The 18,868-nt window shown below is 34.7% G+C and overlaps 1 protein-coding gene across 2 annotated transcripts; it reads right to left on the bottom strand.

Moving 5' to 3' along the window:
• Window positions 1-799: 799 nt before the first annotated feature.
• LOC110739848 (D-lactate dehydrogenase [cytochrome], mitochondrial-like) lies at window positions 800-15,574 on the bottom strand. Of its 2 annotated transcripts, XM_021920330.1 has the most exons (18): window positions 15,203-15,569; window positions 14,616-14,718; window positions 10,948-11,048; window positions 10,289-10,337; window positions 9,995-10,087; window positions 9,401-9,515; window positions 8,021-8,081; window positions 7,190-7,226; window positions 7,038-7,099; window positions 4,936-5,032; window positions 4,432-4,506; window positions 3,920-4,028; window positions 2,819-2,928; window positions 2,519-2,581; window positions 2,023-2,102; window positions 1,766-1,896; window positions 1,507-1,550; window positions 800-1,220 (listed from the first exon to the last, which is right to left on the bottom strand). In XM_021920330.1, exons 1-18 carry the CDS (start codon window positions 15,436-15,438, stop codon window positions 1,101-1,103), a joined length of 1,686 nt encoding a protein of 561 aa, XP_021776022.1. In that variant the 5' UTR covers window positions 15,439-15,569; the 3' UTR covers window positions 800-1,100. The 2 variants fall into 2 exon arrangements, 1 of the variants encoding a protein (XP_021776022.1); XR_002514931.1 differs by lacking the exon at window positions 800-1,220 and having other exon boundaries at window positions 1,766-1,891; window positions 15,203-15,574.
• Between the last annotated feature and the right edge of the window lie 3,294 nt (window positions 15,575-18,868).

Below are 18,868 nucleotides of genomic sequence, written 5' to 3'. Positions count from 1 at the left end.
GGCGGCACGGCCCGGCACGGTGCCCAGGATTAGCCAACACCATGGTTTTCTCACACATAATCCTTGCTCCCCTGTCTCTAACCAACTTTCTCAACTCATCAAGCGATTCATCTTTGCAGGGAAATAATCATACTTTGCTAAATAATTTTCGCCCCGTATACATTTGCAATATCTTCAAAGTGATTAAGTTTCTTTCTTTCGCGCCCCTCCCCCCACCCCTTTTTTCTTTGTTATGTTTCGTACTTGCGTAGATAAATATGTCAAACACCAAATTACATACTAGAACAATGATTGTCATCCTTTTGGGCGAACTTTTGAAGATAGTTGATGAAGAATGAACATATACAAATAAAAAATTGTGGCATTCTTTGATTGTAATAGCACGATTGTGGCCATGTTTGGTAAATGGCTTTTTGGTTAGCTTTTAACTTTTTTGTGGTCAAACAGTCAAAAAAAGTGTTTGATAATTGACTTTTCACTTAGCAAAAAAGCTGGCTTTTAAGTCAAAATGAAAAAGCTGCTACGAGTAGCTTTTTTTTTGTTGGCTTTTGGCTTGTTGGTCAACAAATTATCTAATAAACATCCGATAGCCAACAACTAAATTTACCAAACACTTCTATAAACAGTCAGCTTAAACAGCCAAAACAGCCAATTTCAAAAGCCATTATAAACAGCCAATCATTCCAGCTGGTCAAGCAAGCCAAGTGAACCAGCCAACTGCCAACAGCCATTTGCCAAACAAGGCCTATAATTTTTTGCACAAGAGAGTATACCTATGGATTTCAATTGGTGATATCACTGATATGAAGAGCCAAGTTATGAGCTGCTCTATACCTATTTATTGGGTAGTATTCCTTTTAATCTTTGGGAAACTAGTAACTTTGGTTTACAAAACTTTCAGATACAGCTCTTTTTATTTTTCAGTGGTTATTGAAATTCGAAAGTCTTTAACACCAACGATTTGAAGAAGATATCAGCACTGAATGGTAGCATGAACTCCAAAGTTTACAATAGTACAGCAAACATTGGCTGCAGACAAACTATAAAGATGATACACCTACGCCAATTGGTAGGGGCCGAGGTTGGGCCAAAACGCGATTTTAGAAACAGACATGGGGAGGGATCAGCTTTCCAGGATTCATAATATTGTTGGGATCCATAGCTGCTTTTATGCTTTTCATTGTCTTCAAATTTTCTATCCCCAGTTCTTGTTCCAGGTACTGAAACAAAGAAAGGAAAAAACAGATATAAGAATGGACATCAAACACTGCATTCGTATAACAATCTAGCTAGTAAATCTAGAAGGTTTTGAAAAGTTTGTCTTGCAAGAATGAATGAATGAATGAGAAGTCAAAAGACAATACTATTCAGGGAATCTGGTCAATAAATACATGGGGATCCAAAATCTACATTCTAGCTTGGACAAAATTATTAGCAAGCGTGTAGAAATCATATTTTTACAAATTATGCTAGACTAAACTAAATCAAAAGAATTCAGTGCAATACCTTCATTTTTCCAGTACCAACTCCATGTTCTCCGGTACATGTTCCTGCCCAATTGGAAGAACCAGCATAATTAACATATTACACTAGAAATTACTAGAGTCCATAGGATTTGGCGCTAGTCATAGAACCTCCAAAAGAAATTTTATGATCAAAGAGGAAGCTGGGAAAAAATAAGAGGGGGGGGGGGTGTGTTGGGATTCTCATAATGTTGGCCATAAGGGTTTAACTTGTAAAGTGTCATCAAGACTCAGAAGGATACCTTCCATTGACAAGGCTGCCTGGACCATGAAATGATTTAGCCTTTCAGCTTCTTTTCTGTGCTCTTCGTTGTTAGGATCAAATAAGATCAAGGTATGAAAGTTCCCATCACCGGCATGGGCAACCACTGCACTGTTTTCATTGCCAATAATAATATTTAAAAGAACAAAGAAAAAAAATACTAACAGAAATTTGGCAGTTCACTTCTAAGTTACAGCATTCTAAGCATGCAGAAAGCTAATGGGGAAAAAAATTTACCAGATCAATGGAGATGCATCCAGGACCTCTTTGGACTTTGATATTAACTCAGCAAGTTGAGACAAAGGCACACAAACATCCTGGTGGGACAAAGTTCATGACTAAGATGAAAGCTTTAATTAAACAATCCAGCACATTGAATTAGCTACAAGAACATGCTGCTTCAATATATAAAGTGTGCAACAAGAATAGATAAATGATAAAATTATAAATAAAAGTTCAAAAATCATTTGATAGTCTACTAATATCAACATTGGTTAACCTCATAACACATAACACAACAAGAGGATACATAGACAATAAAGGTGGAAAAGATGTTCTCATTTCTAAATTTGCTATAATCAGGATCAATGGGATTAGGGAACATAAACAGTGCTTGAGCTGCAAAATGACAAAGTCCTCCAAAAAATGCCACCCAACACACACGAAAAAAAAAAATTAAAAAAATAAAATAAAATCTGAACCAGGTGGAACTGGAAAGAAATAATCAACTGACCGAAATCATTGCTTCATATTCAGGTTCCATTGCAAAACACGCCCAGAGAGCTTCCTTCCTCATCTGCAAATAATAATGCAGAGCAAAAAAGGTTTATATTGTCACCTTTTTTTTTTTTTTTTTTTTTCCCCTTCTCAATAGTTTTCTCTTCATGTCTTCACTCATCTTCCTTTTTTCCTCTTTGAGGAGGGGAAAGAAGAATAACATTCATGGAAATAGAAACCAATTCCAAAGCTTACTAAGGCCCTGTTCTCTTCAACATAGATAGATAGATACGAGAAGTCTAAATAGCCAAATTACCTTCCAGAGCTCCTTTTTAGCTTCAGGCTCTTCTGCAAAAACAAAATCCGAACCATTATGCTCAGAAGCGATCTTCTGGACCAGTCTTGTCTGTTCACGTGAATATGCTTCTGCAAAAAGAGGAAGAGAAAATATTATCATTCAGCAACTGATAAATGCAATCTACAATATAAAATAGATTCGTTGACATAATACGAGTAAGCATTAGACCTTGATGCTTTCTTAGGTCCTACCCCCATCCTACCTCTCCCCCGCCAACAAAAATCACCAGCAAACAATTATATATGACTTTCAGGAAAACAAAACAACATATACCCCTCCTGATTTACAACCAGAAGCCCAAGCATGGACACCAACACAGACACACATTTATATCCTTCAGAACAACCTGCCCCCAATCTCGGACTTTGTGAGCAATGAGTTGCAAGTGACTTCTATCAGGCAAGCTCCATGGTTACTTTATACAAAATCCATATCAGAAATAGCATAGTCAAACATATTCACAATTAAAGCTTTAAGTTTTCATTTCATTCAGGTCATTAAATCTGCTCAAACACAGACATACATAGAATCAGGATCAGAAAGCTTTAAGTATTCATTTCCTCCAGGTCATTAAATCTGCTCAAACGCATGCCTATATAGTTACCCGACACTTTGGTTTTCCTTTTAAGTTTAAAAAAAATAAAACAAAACAAAACAAAAAAAAAACACTTTATAGTAAATTTTAATATTTCTACAAGGCATTTCTAGGAAATACATAATCTCAACCCACATAAAGAAAGGGATGGAATTTATCTTAGAGGAGTAAAACCATAGTATCATACAAATTGCAGCTCTACTGCGGTACACTTCCTCTGTCCTCTTTTAATCACAACAGATTCTTTATTGGGAAGTTGCTAAATAATTGCAATATTACTTTGTTTGGTTAAAAGTATATCCCCCTCCCCCCACATTGCAAAATTGCAAACAAAAAACAAATGAAGTATAAATATGAGTGTCACATTTTGAGCTAATAATGAACACTACTAGATTCTACAATTATTACATGAAAACTCAAAGCAAATATCAGAACCCAGATCATGAAGAGAGAGTGCAATTAACCTGTTCCGACAAATTCAAATAATAAAGTAGGTGTTTCAGGCAAATTTGATCCATTAGCAATATTTATTGCCTTTACTTGAACCTCATCCATAAGTTCTACCCTGGATACCTGGTTAATGAGATAATATTGTGAGTAGACTTTGAAAACCAAGAATGCATATGAATTTTGACAACCAAGAATTACTTAATGTGGTCGTGTCAATTTATCATAATAAAATTAAAATATTAGAATATTCATAGCCACAAATTATCCAAAAAGAAAATGGCACATGTTAATTCGAAAGATTATAAAAGGAAATAAGCCTTGGATCATTAAGAGTTGAGCCAGTGTTTTAAAATTAAAGGGGCTTTCAAACAAAGCTTTTTAATGGCGTTTCAGTTACAAGGACATGGCTGGAAATCTGATAGTAACTTAAAAGCAATCTCCGTACATGAATTAAAATTTTACAAACACTCAATCAGTTAAGAAATGATGAAACAAATATATAGTGCAACACAAACCTCCTCATTACCTGTATTCCAGACATCATAGTGGCAATAGCAACATCAGCAGCATCCTTAATTGAAGGAAAGTTACATCTCGCAACCTGTACATATCACATCACAGTCAGTCTACACTAACAAGTTGTGTTCAACCTGTACATACCTCGCAGCCTGTACATAAGTTAAAAGACTTTTGCGGCTTAAAGTAGTTTACAAGAAAATGTTGCAACTTACAAATTCAAATGAAGTAATTAGAGGACAAGATCAGGAACACAAAATATATTTTAAATCCCTTTATCCCACATAGAATGTCCACATTGACATTTCCCACAGTACAAGAAAATTCATTTGACTTCAAATTCAATGTGATTTAAAGTGAGAAAAATTGTTCACATTTTAGCTAGTACATCCAATCTGGATCCCAGAATAGAACAGTGAATTTCCTTTCTCATATGGAGGAAATATAGCACAGTCAACAATTCAACAAAAACCGAAGGAAAAAAAAAAACTTGTTAAAGCTAGCAAGTACATACTACTGAGTACTGAGGGATTTTCTGAAGGCGTAGAGTAACTTCTGTAATCACACCCAAGGTTCCTTCACTTCCAATGACTAGCCGGGTCAAATCATACCTGACAAGTAAGCATTGAGGAAACTTAATGTCATCATTTAAACATTTACAAGGTTACAACTGTTACAAGTCGAGCAAAATGCATAAGAGAAAGAGAAACAAATGATGAACTTTGAGATGGATAAAATCATGAATAAGATGACCCCTGAATCAATTATAAATATCTAAAAAGTCAAAACACGGAATTTCGCCCATTTTTTATTAAATAAGTAGATTTTACATTAGCAACTTAACCTAACTGGTGGCTCGATAATCTTAATTGGGGTTTTTCCATAAAATGACATGCTTAAATTGCATTACTGCAGAAACAATTACAAATAAAACATATCCAAAGTCTCTTCTAGATCCATGATCAAAACATAAATCCTGGTAAAACTGCTTTACTAGGAACTTTTAAAGATGTAAGAATGAGTAATTATGTGCATCAACTTCTTTATATTACCCATTCTGTTCTCAAGATCCGTATTTCTGTATCCACTATTCAGTTGTTTTGTCTGTGAGGTAAAGAGCTTAAGTGCACTAATTCACCTCCTAACCACCAATAAAAACACGCCCAGCCCGTTCAACAACTCAAAATGTAGTTCTACCCATCTCTACTGCTCTACAACATCCTTTTGATCCAACCAAAATGTAAGCCACAAATACTGGAGGATCACTGTAATTCTCCTTCATGAAAGATTCTATGTCCTTACTTAAATCTCATTCTTACATAATTCATTTGTGACACATTAACTATGGAACTTTTTTCCATACAATCATATAACAATTCTTCTTTTTAATCTTCTCAAATCTGCTTAAGAAATGAAAAGGTAAGGATTTTGGGTCTTCCAAAAAAAAAAAAAAAAAAAAAAAAAAAAAAAAAAAAAAAAAAAAAAAAAAAAAAACTCTTAATGCTACTTGCTACTTTGCTATCACCATGGAGCTGCTTTGATTACACTCTTCCTTCAGAGTAGTGTCTTCAAAGTATAATTCTGAAAGAACTAAGCTCATCCTCAGTATTCGATATAACCAATCAACTTGATGCCCATCCCAACTCAGGCAAAAATTTCTATCTCAGGTACATCCACAACTTCATTCATTAGTTGGATCTAAGAATAGTGTCTGACGTTTTCTGTCCAGTATATAGCTACAATAGACTTCTTGATCTGCCTGTTATTCAGTTCTAATCCTTTGATAGTGTTGCTGTCCATTAGCATTTCACTCTTTCCGACCAGATTTTGGAAGTAAAACCACGTAGTTGCCATTCCTATAATTATTAATCCTTGCATATTTTGACAGTATTATTATTGAAAATTTGCTTTGCTCTTTTCTTAAGCCTTCCTTTCATGTTGGAAAACTACTACAACCATCTATTTCACCCTAATAAATTCATAGGAAGGCAGGAGTCCTGTCTAAGATGAAGGCTTCAATCTTGACTCAATATTTCAACAAACACCAATAAGTCACAGAGAAAAGAAGACTTGTAAAGTTCTTTCTCCTAAAATTTGTTCAACGGGTCACAATATTCCTTAAATGCTGAGCATCTCTTCCAATTTTGTCCGGTCTTTTGCTATTCTAGTTGTCTCATGAATGTGGTGAACTTTATGAGTCACTGAGTTCTATGTAGTCTATAGACTTTTTTGATAAGTGTTTTGTGAGACTCATGAGTCAGAAAGGAAACTTGAGTTGTCAGATAGCAACTTCGCAAGGAAAGAGAGACATCAGCCATATACGGCAGGAGTGGTACTGAGTTAGGTGAGTGATGTCATATCTTTAAGAACCTTGTTCATCTAGAGAGTTTGTATAAAATAAGGTATCCTCTACGAATATCTTCTATCAGTCTTCCAGGGACCAGGGATGCTTTCCCTTGAGCATTTAGTGGAAAAAATAAAGGCAATATGAACTGATAACTCAATCTTTTTGTTTACCTGTAAGGAACAATCTTCTCATTTGTTTGCAATAAAGTACCCTTACAAATGGGAAATAGATTTCAAACTTAACAACTTAAATCAAATTGAAAAACAAACCCTGCTGCACTCTTTCGGGCACGATTTCCAGTCTTGACAACATCACCATTTGCTAAGACAACCTACACAGCATGAAAAATATATATATTTCTTAAGATTTTGTTATCTTCAAAAACATATAGAGCACAAGATAAGAAAGACGGACAACAAACCTTCAGATTGATGACATTTTCACGCATTGTTCCATACCTACATGCTAAGAAAAAATGCCATCAACATTTATGCTCTAACTGCATAAAAAACATTGAATCACCTACTTAAACATTTCATGCTGCAGATATAGGCAATGAAAAGAACATTGTACGAAATGAACATACTCGCAAGAAGAGTACCAGTACTACCCAAAGACAATAGCAAATAAACACCTATATGCTATATCAGATTCAAATTTTAAGTAGTAAAGCTAAGTTAGCTAACCCTAAAAGACTAAAAAGAAAATATACTGTACATAAATGCCTGAATTGATGCTGTCAATCACCATATTGGTTGAAGGGGTCAGATTGAAGTAACACAGTAAGCCTAGGGAGTAGAACCCTGAAACATACTCAGCATCATATCATTTTACACTGGGTGTTAGCTCCAGTTACAGGATGCAAACTACAAATAGTCTTGTCGTAAATCAATCTACTAGTAGTGACCACAAAAATATTTAACAAGGTCACCAAGACAAAAACATACAAGGATACTTAGCTCTTAGTATTAAATTTAATTTTCCTAATATTATATTTTAAGTTGGAAAGAACAAGTCTAAGATAGTCCTTCAGCTTCGTGTCATAGAGCAGCCTGCCTAGAAAAGTAATTCACTCTGTAAGTCAGGCAACATATGTACACTGCTTGCCTGTTGGGCAGGGAGAATTATATGAGCCATTAATATCCTGTTCTTCATCAGAGAGTTTTATTTACCTAAATTTTTTACTCTCAATTATTGGAGCTTCACAGCTGATAAGTCAACTACTCAAAGCATAAATGAATGGGGTACCAACCTCACAGCTAATGAACCAGAGCAGCGCGTTGCACACATACCGCCAATGGTAGCACCAGGACCTGCCCATTGAGATAAGATCCAATAACTCTTGATCAACATACAACACAACCTTCGTGTTAGTAGTAATCATCATAAGATGAAACCTTATAAAGAAACCCATCAAGATATCAAAATTGAAATACAAAGGTGCAAGTGGGTGCAACAGTTGAAGGATAGTTATGATAAAGCTTGAAGTAAACAAATATGTAAGTACGATGATTATGGCTTCATAACATGTTCTTCATCTTAAAATTCTTTTTCATGGAAATTTAAACATAAAAGAGTAATGAGTCACCCTTGGATTCTTTAATACTACGTAGAAAGTATTGTGGCTCACACCTGTGCTTTGCACCTAGGCTCTAGGACCCCTATGGCCTTAGTGTGCTCTAAAACTATTCACACACCTTTAATCAAAACAAAGATTGATTTCCAATACACTTGAAAGATCCCTAAATCATCTTTCCAACCATATGCTATGTCAGCCATGTAATTTCTTTCTCTTCATTTCTTGCTCTATTTGAGGCAAGAAATTATGAAAATGTAACCTATTGTAACAAAATATCTCCAAAATCAATGATACAAACACATTTTTCATTAATGAGAACATTTTCAGCTGTACATTTACCATCTTAAAAGCGAATAATATCGCAGTTGTCATGTACCTAAACTCTAACAATAGCGACACATAATTAAGACCCTAGTAAAATTTCAGCCAGCATTTTTTGTTTGACCCAGATACTTGAGTACTTGGCTGCTTAAGAAGAAGCCTGGATATCATGGAGATAATCAATCTCCATCTTACCAATACACCTATTTTATGGATAATAACAGGGTACTCCAACCATAACATATTGGAGAAAGAATTTGAGCTCTTGAGACACCAATTTCCCACTATATCAGCCCCTCCCAAAAGATGTTTAATATATCTAAATTCTTGATCTCGCAAAATAAGATAACTAAATGCCACCCCATTGCTTCTTCTTACATCTGCTGGTCTATCAACTTCTTATGTTTTATGGATAAAACCAGGGACCCCAACCATATCATATTGGAGAAAGAATTTGAGCTCTTGGTATATGAGACACTAATTTTTCACTATATCGACCCCTCCTAAAAGATGTTTACTATATCTGAATTCGTGATCCCTCAAAATAAGACAGCTAAGTGCTGCCACCCCATTGCTTCTAGATCTGCTGTCTATCAACTGACAGCATTCAGTTTGGAAAATGTACAGGAAATGGGTGTACTAATTAGTACATAAAGATAAAGTATTTAAGAATATATAAGAATCATATCAGCTGCAGTGCAATATTGTGAAGAAGAATTAGTTAACTGTTACCAGGATCAAGAGGAAAGAATAAGCCATAAGGTTCCAAGTATTCATTTAACTCCATCCATCCAATCCCAGGCTCAACAACCACATCCATATCCCTGACATGTAATGCTTTAACATTCTGCAGTCAAATTAGAAAGAATTTTGAGTTTTTAATAATTATCATACATAAGAGCTCTTACATGTCTAATTCAAGTACATATATTAACTAAGTCAAAGGCCATTGTCTTTGACAGGTTTCCTTGTTTGTGTGCATGGTGCTTAACTGCTTAACTTTCTGAACTATACCCCTCTTTTTCTAACCTTACACTACTTACCTTATTCCTCTCTCTATGTGTTTAAAACTTTAGTAAATCACTTTTGGTGCCATTTTTCTGCCACACTGTATTATTCGTGAATCTAGATTATTGTCACATCTTATTAAACATCAGCAAGTGAGTTGTAATAAAAAAAAAAAAAAAAAAAAAAAAAAAACATCCACGAGATATAGCCTCGAGGATCATCTTTTTAATTTTATAAGTTGGAGAAATATGATCTCTCTAATACATTAATACAAGTAGATATCAAGAACCAGCATCATCTAAAGACAAGACTACATACTTTCATTAGTGACAAGTCAATGCAGACCCCTCCATGAGGAGATAAAGTATGACCCTCTATAGATGTAGCTCCACCATATGGTACGATAGGAACCTGCTCGTGAAAGAAGAAGAAACTTTTATCAAACTTGCAAAGGGGACTTCAAAAAGAGTTTTTCAGTATGGACCATATTTCTCACAAGAATAGGTCACAGTAAATATGAGAAATTTAGTAAGATAACTAGCTAAAATTATTACAAGGTAAGATACTAGCACATGGTTTAAGCTTCTAACAAGCATGTCAAAGAAACTATACCTTATGGTTGTTACAAGACTTAACAATCAACGAAACTTCTTGTTCGGACCTACAAATAATAAAATCAAAAGTTTTTATACTTCCATAACTAGAGGGTAAAAATATAACCAAAAAACCGGGGCAGAATCAAGGGGGTAAAGATACAATAAGATAAGACAGCAGCATATTACCAGATCTTGCATTCAGCAATCGAGCAATTCGTTATTAATTTAGAATTAGAAAAACTGGCTTAAATAATACTCCCTTTGTCTCTTTATGTCTCTCCCAATTGAAATATTCCATTTGAAGAGCGTGAAGCTTTGACCCCGAATATTCATCAGTATATATAAGAAAAAACATGCTCATGTGTTATGTTGTTAGATTGGTTTCAATGTATAGTTTCAAAATATCAACTTTTCATAGTTATACATTTATTTTAGATATTATCTCACTCAAAGATGTGCATTGAAAATTGTAAATATGTCAAATGGAGCAAACATTAAGGAATGGAAGGAGTACAAACTTTCACCAATGGGTGCTAAATAATATGACCCGAGCATCATCAACATTCAACTATTTCGTGCTAAATTATAAGAATCTCACTGAAAACCGAACAAAATTAATTGACATAAAATTAATTTTCAAGCAGTGATTAAAATAGTGAAAGAAAGCTCCCAAACCTTGGAAAGATGACAATGTCAGGAATATTTACAGCTTTGTGAAAGCTGTTTTGTGGTTTCCCATGCACAGATCTCTCCTCATAATCCATTGACATGTTTTCCTGTCAAAACCCAAAAATTGAAATGATCCACCTTAAAAGATGATGTTTTTCAGTGGCTGAATTAAAAACAACTTCAATTAGTATGCATTACCCCTTCTGCTCTTAGACAAAATTCACATCAGTAAGAGATCACATATACAAAATGTAGAAACCATATTACGTTTAAGAAAAAAGACACTTTGCAGTTCAATTATTACAACATATAAGGTCCTTACAAAACTCAGTACCAGTACAAGCACTATATTAGCATATATGGTATTTTTATGGTTTTGCCTGTTTTTACATTTCAGTCATATATAAAATTAGGATCCAATTTATGGAAACCAAAATAGAAAGTCTCCAATTTGTTTATCAATTTACAAAATTACCAAGGCTATCATACAAAACTTTAAACTACTTCCAAAATTCTGTACTAATTTTTGGAGTCTTGAAACCAAATATTAAAATAAAAAATGAAAAAGGGCAGCATATCTTTTTAGCTGAATTTCTACAATAGTGTGAAAGGATTAACGAATGTGCTAGCTTGTATGTGATTAATGACAATCAACAATAATGAAGAGCGAAAACAAGTAACCAACGAAGACAAGAAAGAGTTTACCTTGGGAACCCGAGTGCCGGGAGAAAACCCACCAATCCACTTTGAAGTAATTTGATGATGATGATTACAAGCTCTCAAACCACTATGAAAGCTCAATTCTCTCTTAATTCTCTCTTAAACCCTATGAAGATGAGCTAATACTAGAGGATTTTTCTTTCTCTCTAATTATCACTTCATACCCTAATTAATGATATAACATGAGTATATATAGTGCAAGGCATAATAAACAATCCTACGGTAGTAAAGCATCCACGGCCTTTAATTGCAAAGACGAAATCACAAACCAGGTTCGGGTGAACCCCAAGCAAGTTCGGGCTAACCATTTCCCAGTGACTTCGGGTCACTTTTCCCATTAAGTTCGGGCGAAACTCCCATATGTTCGGGCGAACTTTTCGGCAGCCAGGCAACTCTTCATAAAATGGCCATAACTTTCTCGTTTCTTGTCTAGCTTATGACTTATAGTTGGAAAGCTCTTGAGACAAGCTATCACCTCCAACTTGAATCATCTCAATATCTTTCTAGATCGTGAGATATGCTCGTTTGAAGTTAGCCCTTTTGCCATCCATTGTTGCTTTGCACCAAGCAATCAATCCATACCTTAACTCCAAAGCTATGCACCCTTATGCCTTGAACCGTTCTACACACCTTCCAAACCTAACATAGCGTGCCCTAGGCTATACTATGATTTTAAAGTCCATAAAAGTTGTATTCTAGCTCTGCTATAGCTAGGCATAGCCATGATTTCAACTTTTCTAATCAAATGAAAAACATAATAGTTCTTGAAAATAGATACAAGACCTAACCCACCGTCTTTCGGAGAGGAAGAAAGCTAAGAAAAATAAAATTAAGTGGGAAATAATACCAAAAACGAATTTATAATGCACCAGATTGGAAACTAAAATTAAAATATATCTCTTGCCTTCATCAGGTGGCTTAAAAGCCCCCTTTGGATTATAACCTACATATACAAATGGACTAGAACAAATATCATGATCAATCTTCTGGTAATTTTGTATAATCTAAGCACAACTCAACTATACAACTCTGACTCAAAACGAAGAATCAACCTCTTGAGGCAAAGAAAAAAAAAGGCTAAAGTCATGAAATTTTATATCTTCCATGTTATTTAAGTTAGGAGCATAAATATTCCAATTACAGAAGGGAAGATTCTATTATGATCATAAAAAACAAAATAAAGGAATAAACCAGTATGTAGCATGAAAATAAATAGACCATATTAGTGGAGAACAGGTCAATGCCAAAACACAATTTAGATAACCATTAATCAAGAAATGAAAATTACTTTAATGCAACATTTGTTGCATTATTTCCTTCAATTTGTCGGTGGAGCTTATACTCTTCAGACACCCCTTGACGAAATTTTTTTTTACCATCATGAGCAACTTAACTTTCTAAGAACCTATTTCTCCAGGTCAAAAGTGTTAGGTTTGGAAGGTGTGGAGAACTGTTCAAGGCATAAGGATGCATAGCTTTGGAGTATAAGCTTGATCATATCTCAAAATCTAGAAATGATTTTAAGATGATTCAAGTTGGAGGTGAAAGCTTGTCTCAAGAGTTTTCCAAAGAGTCATAAGCTATGGAAGGTTCACCCAAACCTGTGGAAGGTGCGCTCGAATTCGAAGGGAAAGTGACTCGAAGTCACATGAAAAAGGTTCAGCCGAACAAAGTCAGGTTTGCCCGAACCCACTTGCCCCTGTTTTCTATGGCTTTGCGATTTAAGTGGTGTGGCTTATTTATGACCACGAGATTGTTTATTACGCCTTGCACTATACAGACTCGTGTTAGTCATTGTAATAAGGTATGATGATGAAGAGAGAGAGAGAGAGAGAGAGAGAGAGAGAGAGAGAAAGAGAGTCTCAAATGTAAAAGTCCTAACACTTAAGATTTGAGTGTGGGGAGGGGTGTATTTGGGGTGTAGCTTTTATGGTGCTTTGCAAGCCTATAAAGTTTAAACTACATTGTTCTTCATCAAAGATTACTCTATAGTGGATTAGTGGGTTAATCTCCCGGCTCGGGTTTCCCAAGGTAAATGCTTCCTTATCTTGTTGTTTACTTGCTTTTCACTCTTCGTTATTGTAAATTTTCGTTAATCACATACAAGCTAGCATAATTGTAATCCCTTACAAAAAGGAATTTGTAAACATCACAAGTCTAGCGTCCAACCACAAGGGAATTTTAAGATTTACAATAGGCAAGTAAAGCAACAGCTTTCCCACACTGTATTACAAATGAGAAAAGCAGAATAGAAGACACTATAAAATGTTGGCTTCAAAAAATACAACACAAGGTATAATTTTGAAAATTTTCTAAGGTATTATGATATAAAGCTATAATAGTGCGGTACTCTATGCATGTTTGCCAATGCTCTCATTGATCATCTTACTCTAGATGTCCTCATTGACTAAAAGCACCAAGGTGAATGCCTCAATCCTTATAAAATTTTACATCAATATTTCAATAACTGAGAGGAACTTGCACCATTAGTATGTCTGACTCAAGATACCATGGATAATTAAAACCATCTATTCATAGCATACTATTAATTATTTAATTCTCTGCACATAAGTCAAAGTTCTCAAGGAGCCTCCAACGCTAAATGTCATCATTGACTTTGTAGCACCAAGGTGTAAGCCTTTATACTTGTAATATCTTAGCAACTTTCAATAACCTTAAGGAGAATGCAACATTAATAATTCCCAAATTCCAATAAATTTCACTAATCCTACCATATTAATTGTCCTAGGGCCAATGAACTTCGTACAAGTCCAATGACAGGGCTGGAACATAAAGTAGCTTCTAAGAGACTTGATACTTGCTTAATTTTCAAGAATTCAAATAGAAGAATCCCTTAAAAAATCATTCTATACATTCAAGATACAGTAAACCAAGTTAGCAAGACAGCAAGTACATTCAATCATCAAAGTTAAACGGATTTGGTAAAATAATACCCCACATATAGCCTTCAAATCATCGATGAGTTCTTGTGGAACACTTCTGTGAGAACCCTTCACCACAAACTCAGTGCTTCCATTACCACCTATGCCAACACCTCTGAACATAATTCAGAACACGAAAAACAACATCAACAATCGACATTAACAGCGACAGTCAATGACAAATTTATGTTACTCGGGTATTGAGTTCATAAAATCACTCACCAAATACAAAAAAGCAACTGCATATAGCAACATAGGAAGAGTACTATCATTCAACAACAATCACAGTTAAAAAATTATTTATTTTGTTAACTATGTTATTCGGACTAGGCTAGAAGTGATTAAACAAAAGTCAACATGACCATCTTATATAAATTTTGCATGAATTTGGTCGAAACTGGTCGGTCTTAATTGTCACACCTATATAGCTATGGCTATGTGCAAGTGTCGAGTATCCGACACGGATAAATGAAGTTAAATGAAAAGTTCGAGTAACATACCCTTGATACCCCAGAAAAACCCAAAAAATCAAACATAGTTACCATGCAATAGATTAAAAATTGAAAAAATTAAATAAAAGGGAAAGATGAGAAAATCACCGAGAATCAGAATGGAAAGAGTCAGAAAAAGAGGGAGGATTGGATTGAAATTGGAGCAAAAGTGAAGCAGCTGAAATGGGGACTAAGTAAGAAGACCACCATAAAAATGGGTTTTTTTCTTTGGAAGAGATGACTTCAGAAACGGCAGTTGAAGGTGTGGACTGGGATGATCGAAGATGTGTAAAGATTGTTCTGGAAGACGAGCGTAGACGAGAGAACCACCATGAAAACGCCATTGTTTAGCTCTGTTTCGACTTTTGTATTTTTTGAAATTGGGAGAATCAAATCAACACAAGCCTTGAACTGAACCTTGCAGTGGATGCGTATCCGTACTTTAAACTCCGCGCAGTTTGTCTTGTATGTCCATTTGTTGACATCTGGTAATTAAGAAGATGGCACTAGGTCTAGCGGGTTCGAGGTACAACACGACCTCACATGATATGGTATCCTGTACTCGTACTAATGATGAGTATGGGTTATGTTGAGCCATATGCTTTGGGGTTACCAAAACCTTCAAGCTAAAGTCACTTGTCGTGTCGGAATTTTTATTTTCTTTCTTTTTATTTTGATGCAAACGGGAGACAAAGCCTCGGAAAAACAAACTAAAAAAAAACTACGGAGGGATAAAACGTGGCAAGACCACTCCTACTATATCATTATGCAAAATATGACCAAGAGCTAAAGGGGGGATTTAAATCAAATCAATTCTGTTGTTATGAAAGACCCCTTGATTGGTCAACCAATCCGTTGCATTATTCGCTTCTCTATAGACATATTTAACTTCAACTTGTCATGCTTGATCTACTATTAGTTCCTTGCATCTGAAAATTTTATGTACACATTCTCCTCCATAAGCTTCAGATTGACTAAGGATGCAAGCCAAAGCCTAGTTATCCACTTGAACTTGGAGCAAGTTAACTCCCATACGCCTTGCCAGCTCTAACCCATACTTAACAGCTAGGTTCACCGCTTTAAAGGAGGAGCACACACCCAATTTAAAGTGAATATGCATGCCTTAACTTTCTTGTACATTCTCTTATAAGCCTCCACCTCCTACATCCCCAGGGGCACCTTTGGCTGCACCGTTAGAGTTAAGGGCATAGCATCCAGTTGGGGGTTGTAATACTCCGTATTTTTATATATAAATTATTTATTTTATTTATTTTTATAAATTAAAATGATTCATTTTATTTTAAAAGAAATTAATTATTTAAATATTATGTAAGTGTGCATAAAATAATACGAGTCATTAATTGAGGCAATAAAAGTGTTTAAAATTGGGTTATTTTTATTTAAATGATTGGATCAACATGCTGGGAAATTAAGGGCACTTAAGAGCCCAACAAGTTGGCCCCAAAGGAAGAAGTCAAGGGGGGGGGGGGTAGGATTTAATAATGGCAGTTTTATAAGTATGAGTTTTGTTTTAAAAGGAGAGTATAAATACTTCAAAACCTCAAGACTTTTCATTCTAAAATCATTATTGTCAGATTTCACAAAAATTCCAAAAGTTTTCTCTTTATATTCTCTCTCCTTTTTCTCCTTATTTTCCCTCCCTTTTTCTTTCTTCTTCCACGCCTCTCTCTCCTCTTCCCCCCAACGCACGTCGGCACCCACTGACGGCGGCGCCACCACCAGTCACTGGCGGCCAGCAGCAGCAGCCGGCGACCACCGCCAGCCACCTCTCTCTCTCCTTTTGTTTTTGGTTCGGTGTTATTATTATAAATAAAAAAAAAACATGATTTGATTATGTTTTGGTATTGATTTTGGGTATTTGATGTTGTTATTTTATTTATATAATTTTCAGATTTTTATTCAATCAAAAACCCCAATTTACAAACCCTAGAATTTGGGAATATATTGTTTATGGTTAGGGTTTGATCCTAGGTTGTTGTTGTTGTTTAATTAATGGTTTAAACATGTTTTTAATAAGTCTAAAGCCCTCAAATTAATGCTTGAATTTATTTATGCACACTACTTTTTAATTATTGAGTTAGGGTTTGATTACCCATAAAAGGAAAAAAGTTTTAATGATTTAAATATGATTTTCTAGTCTATTAGTGATGTTTTATATTAAATAAGTATGCTAGAATTTTATTTAAGTCATAAAAATTAAGTTTTTTTGAAAGGATTTGAAGTACCCACTTAAAGAAAAGGTTTTATGGCATAAAATTGGGTTAATTAGTAAGGTTTAAAGTGTATTATAGATGCTGGAAATTTGTGAGTATAGTAAATTAATTATAGTTATGTATTTTTATTTGTAGGAAGTTTCGAGCTAGGTGATTTCTAGCGAGTGTGGCCTAGTTTAGGTGTTTTTCAAGGTACGTATGTGCACAAGAATATTTGTGTATGTGTAGTATCAAGGTAGGATTTGTAAAGTATGATTTAAGTGATTAGTTAGTAGCATGTTTGGTTGATTATATCTTGGAATTGATGTTATTTGAGCATGAATTGTTATGCAAGCATGTGAATATGTTATTTGAGGCATGATACGAGTTGAGTATGTATGAATCATGGAAGTACGTTTTATTTTCAAGTATCAAGAAAGCATGTATTTAATAAGCAAGGCTTATATGTGAATTAAAGAGCTAAAGTTAGAATTATTGAGTATGATTCATGAATTTATTTCTCACCCATTTATTATTGGTGTTGAGTAAGAAGTTAGTTTATTTATTTACTCACTCATGTAAGTTGAGTTTGAGTCAAGGAAGCTTAGTAGTGCATCTTATGCACCAAGGTAGTAATCGTCAATTTTGTGCACAAAATTAGGCAATGAACCTTAATTAAAATAAATAGTATGTGCTCACTATTTAATTCAAGAATGAATTGGAAGTTTGTATTGATTGTTATGTTTATTCTTGATTGATTGGTTGGATTCATCACATGTTAGATTGGTAAATCACGTAAAGTGTAAGAGGATACGCACCAAAACTCTTGAAACGTATATACCTTGAGTATGAACATATGGGGGGAGTTATGCATGGGGTTTTATATTTAACCATAACTTCTACAAGGGTACATGACGCTGTACTTTCTTTTATTATTAATGCGCTGGAATTCCATCACAAGTGTGACATAGTAGGTGTCAATTGGGGTAGCTCCCTGATTGGAAGCTCAATATTTAAATGGGCTATTTTCAAGGAAGGAAACCCGTTCGATGCGTAATCCAAAATTATTATTAATAATTAATATTGCTAGTTATGAGTCAAAGGTAAGTAGACTTGTGATTGTATGGCGAGCATGTTTTAATTATTATTTTTATTTTGAAGCTAGGATATTCATGTTAGTGTGGTGCATATGTACGTACTCAGCTTTGCTGATTCGTACTTTGTTGGTTGTGTTTGACTTTCCTTTGGATTGACCCTACTACGACCTATTTATATGGTGAATAGAGGGTTGAATAAAGAGGAAGTAATAGGTACTTGAAGCATGAAGAGCATGATGGGATAGAGTGCAGAGGATTACTTGTTATGTTTCTTAGTTTTAATATTTTGAATTATTGGTTATTGTTATGGACTAACAATATTGTGTTTATTTTTAATTGGTTTTAAGAAGGGCCATGTTTGAATTGGTTCCAACTTGTGAATGTTGCATTCTACTTTTGTTTTGAGGTTGTGAACTCAAGTTTTATTTTTAAAAGTTGGTTTTTGTTTTTAGACTTCCGCTGTG

This window comes from Chenopodium quinoa, unplaced genomic scaffold, assembly GCF_001683475.1.
Source record: "Chenopodium quinoa cultivar QQ74 unplaced genomic scaffold, ASM168347v1, whole genome shotgun sequence".
Classification (NCBI taxonomy): domain Eukaryota; kingdom Viridiplantae; phylum Streptophyta; class Magnoliopsida; order Caryophyllales; family Amaranthaceae; genus Chenopodium; species Chenopodium quinoa.
The sequence above is the reverse complement of the archived record's forward strand: the minus strand, read 5'-3'. Positions and strand labels throughout refer to the sequence as shown.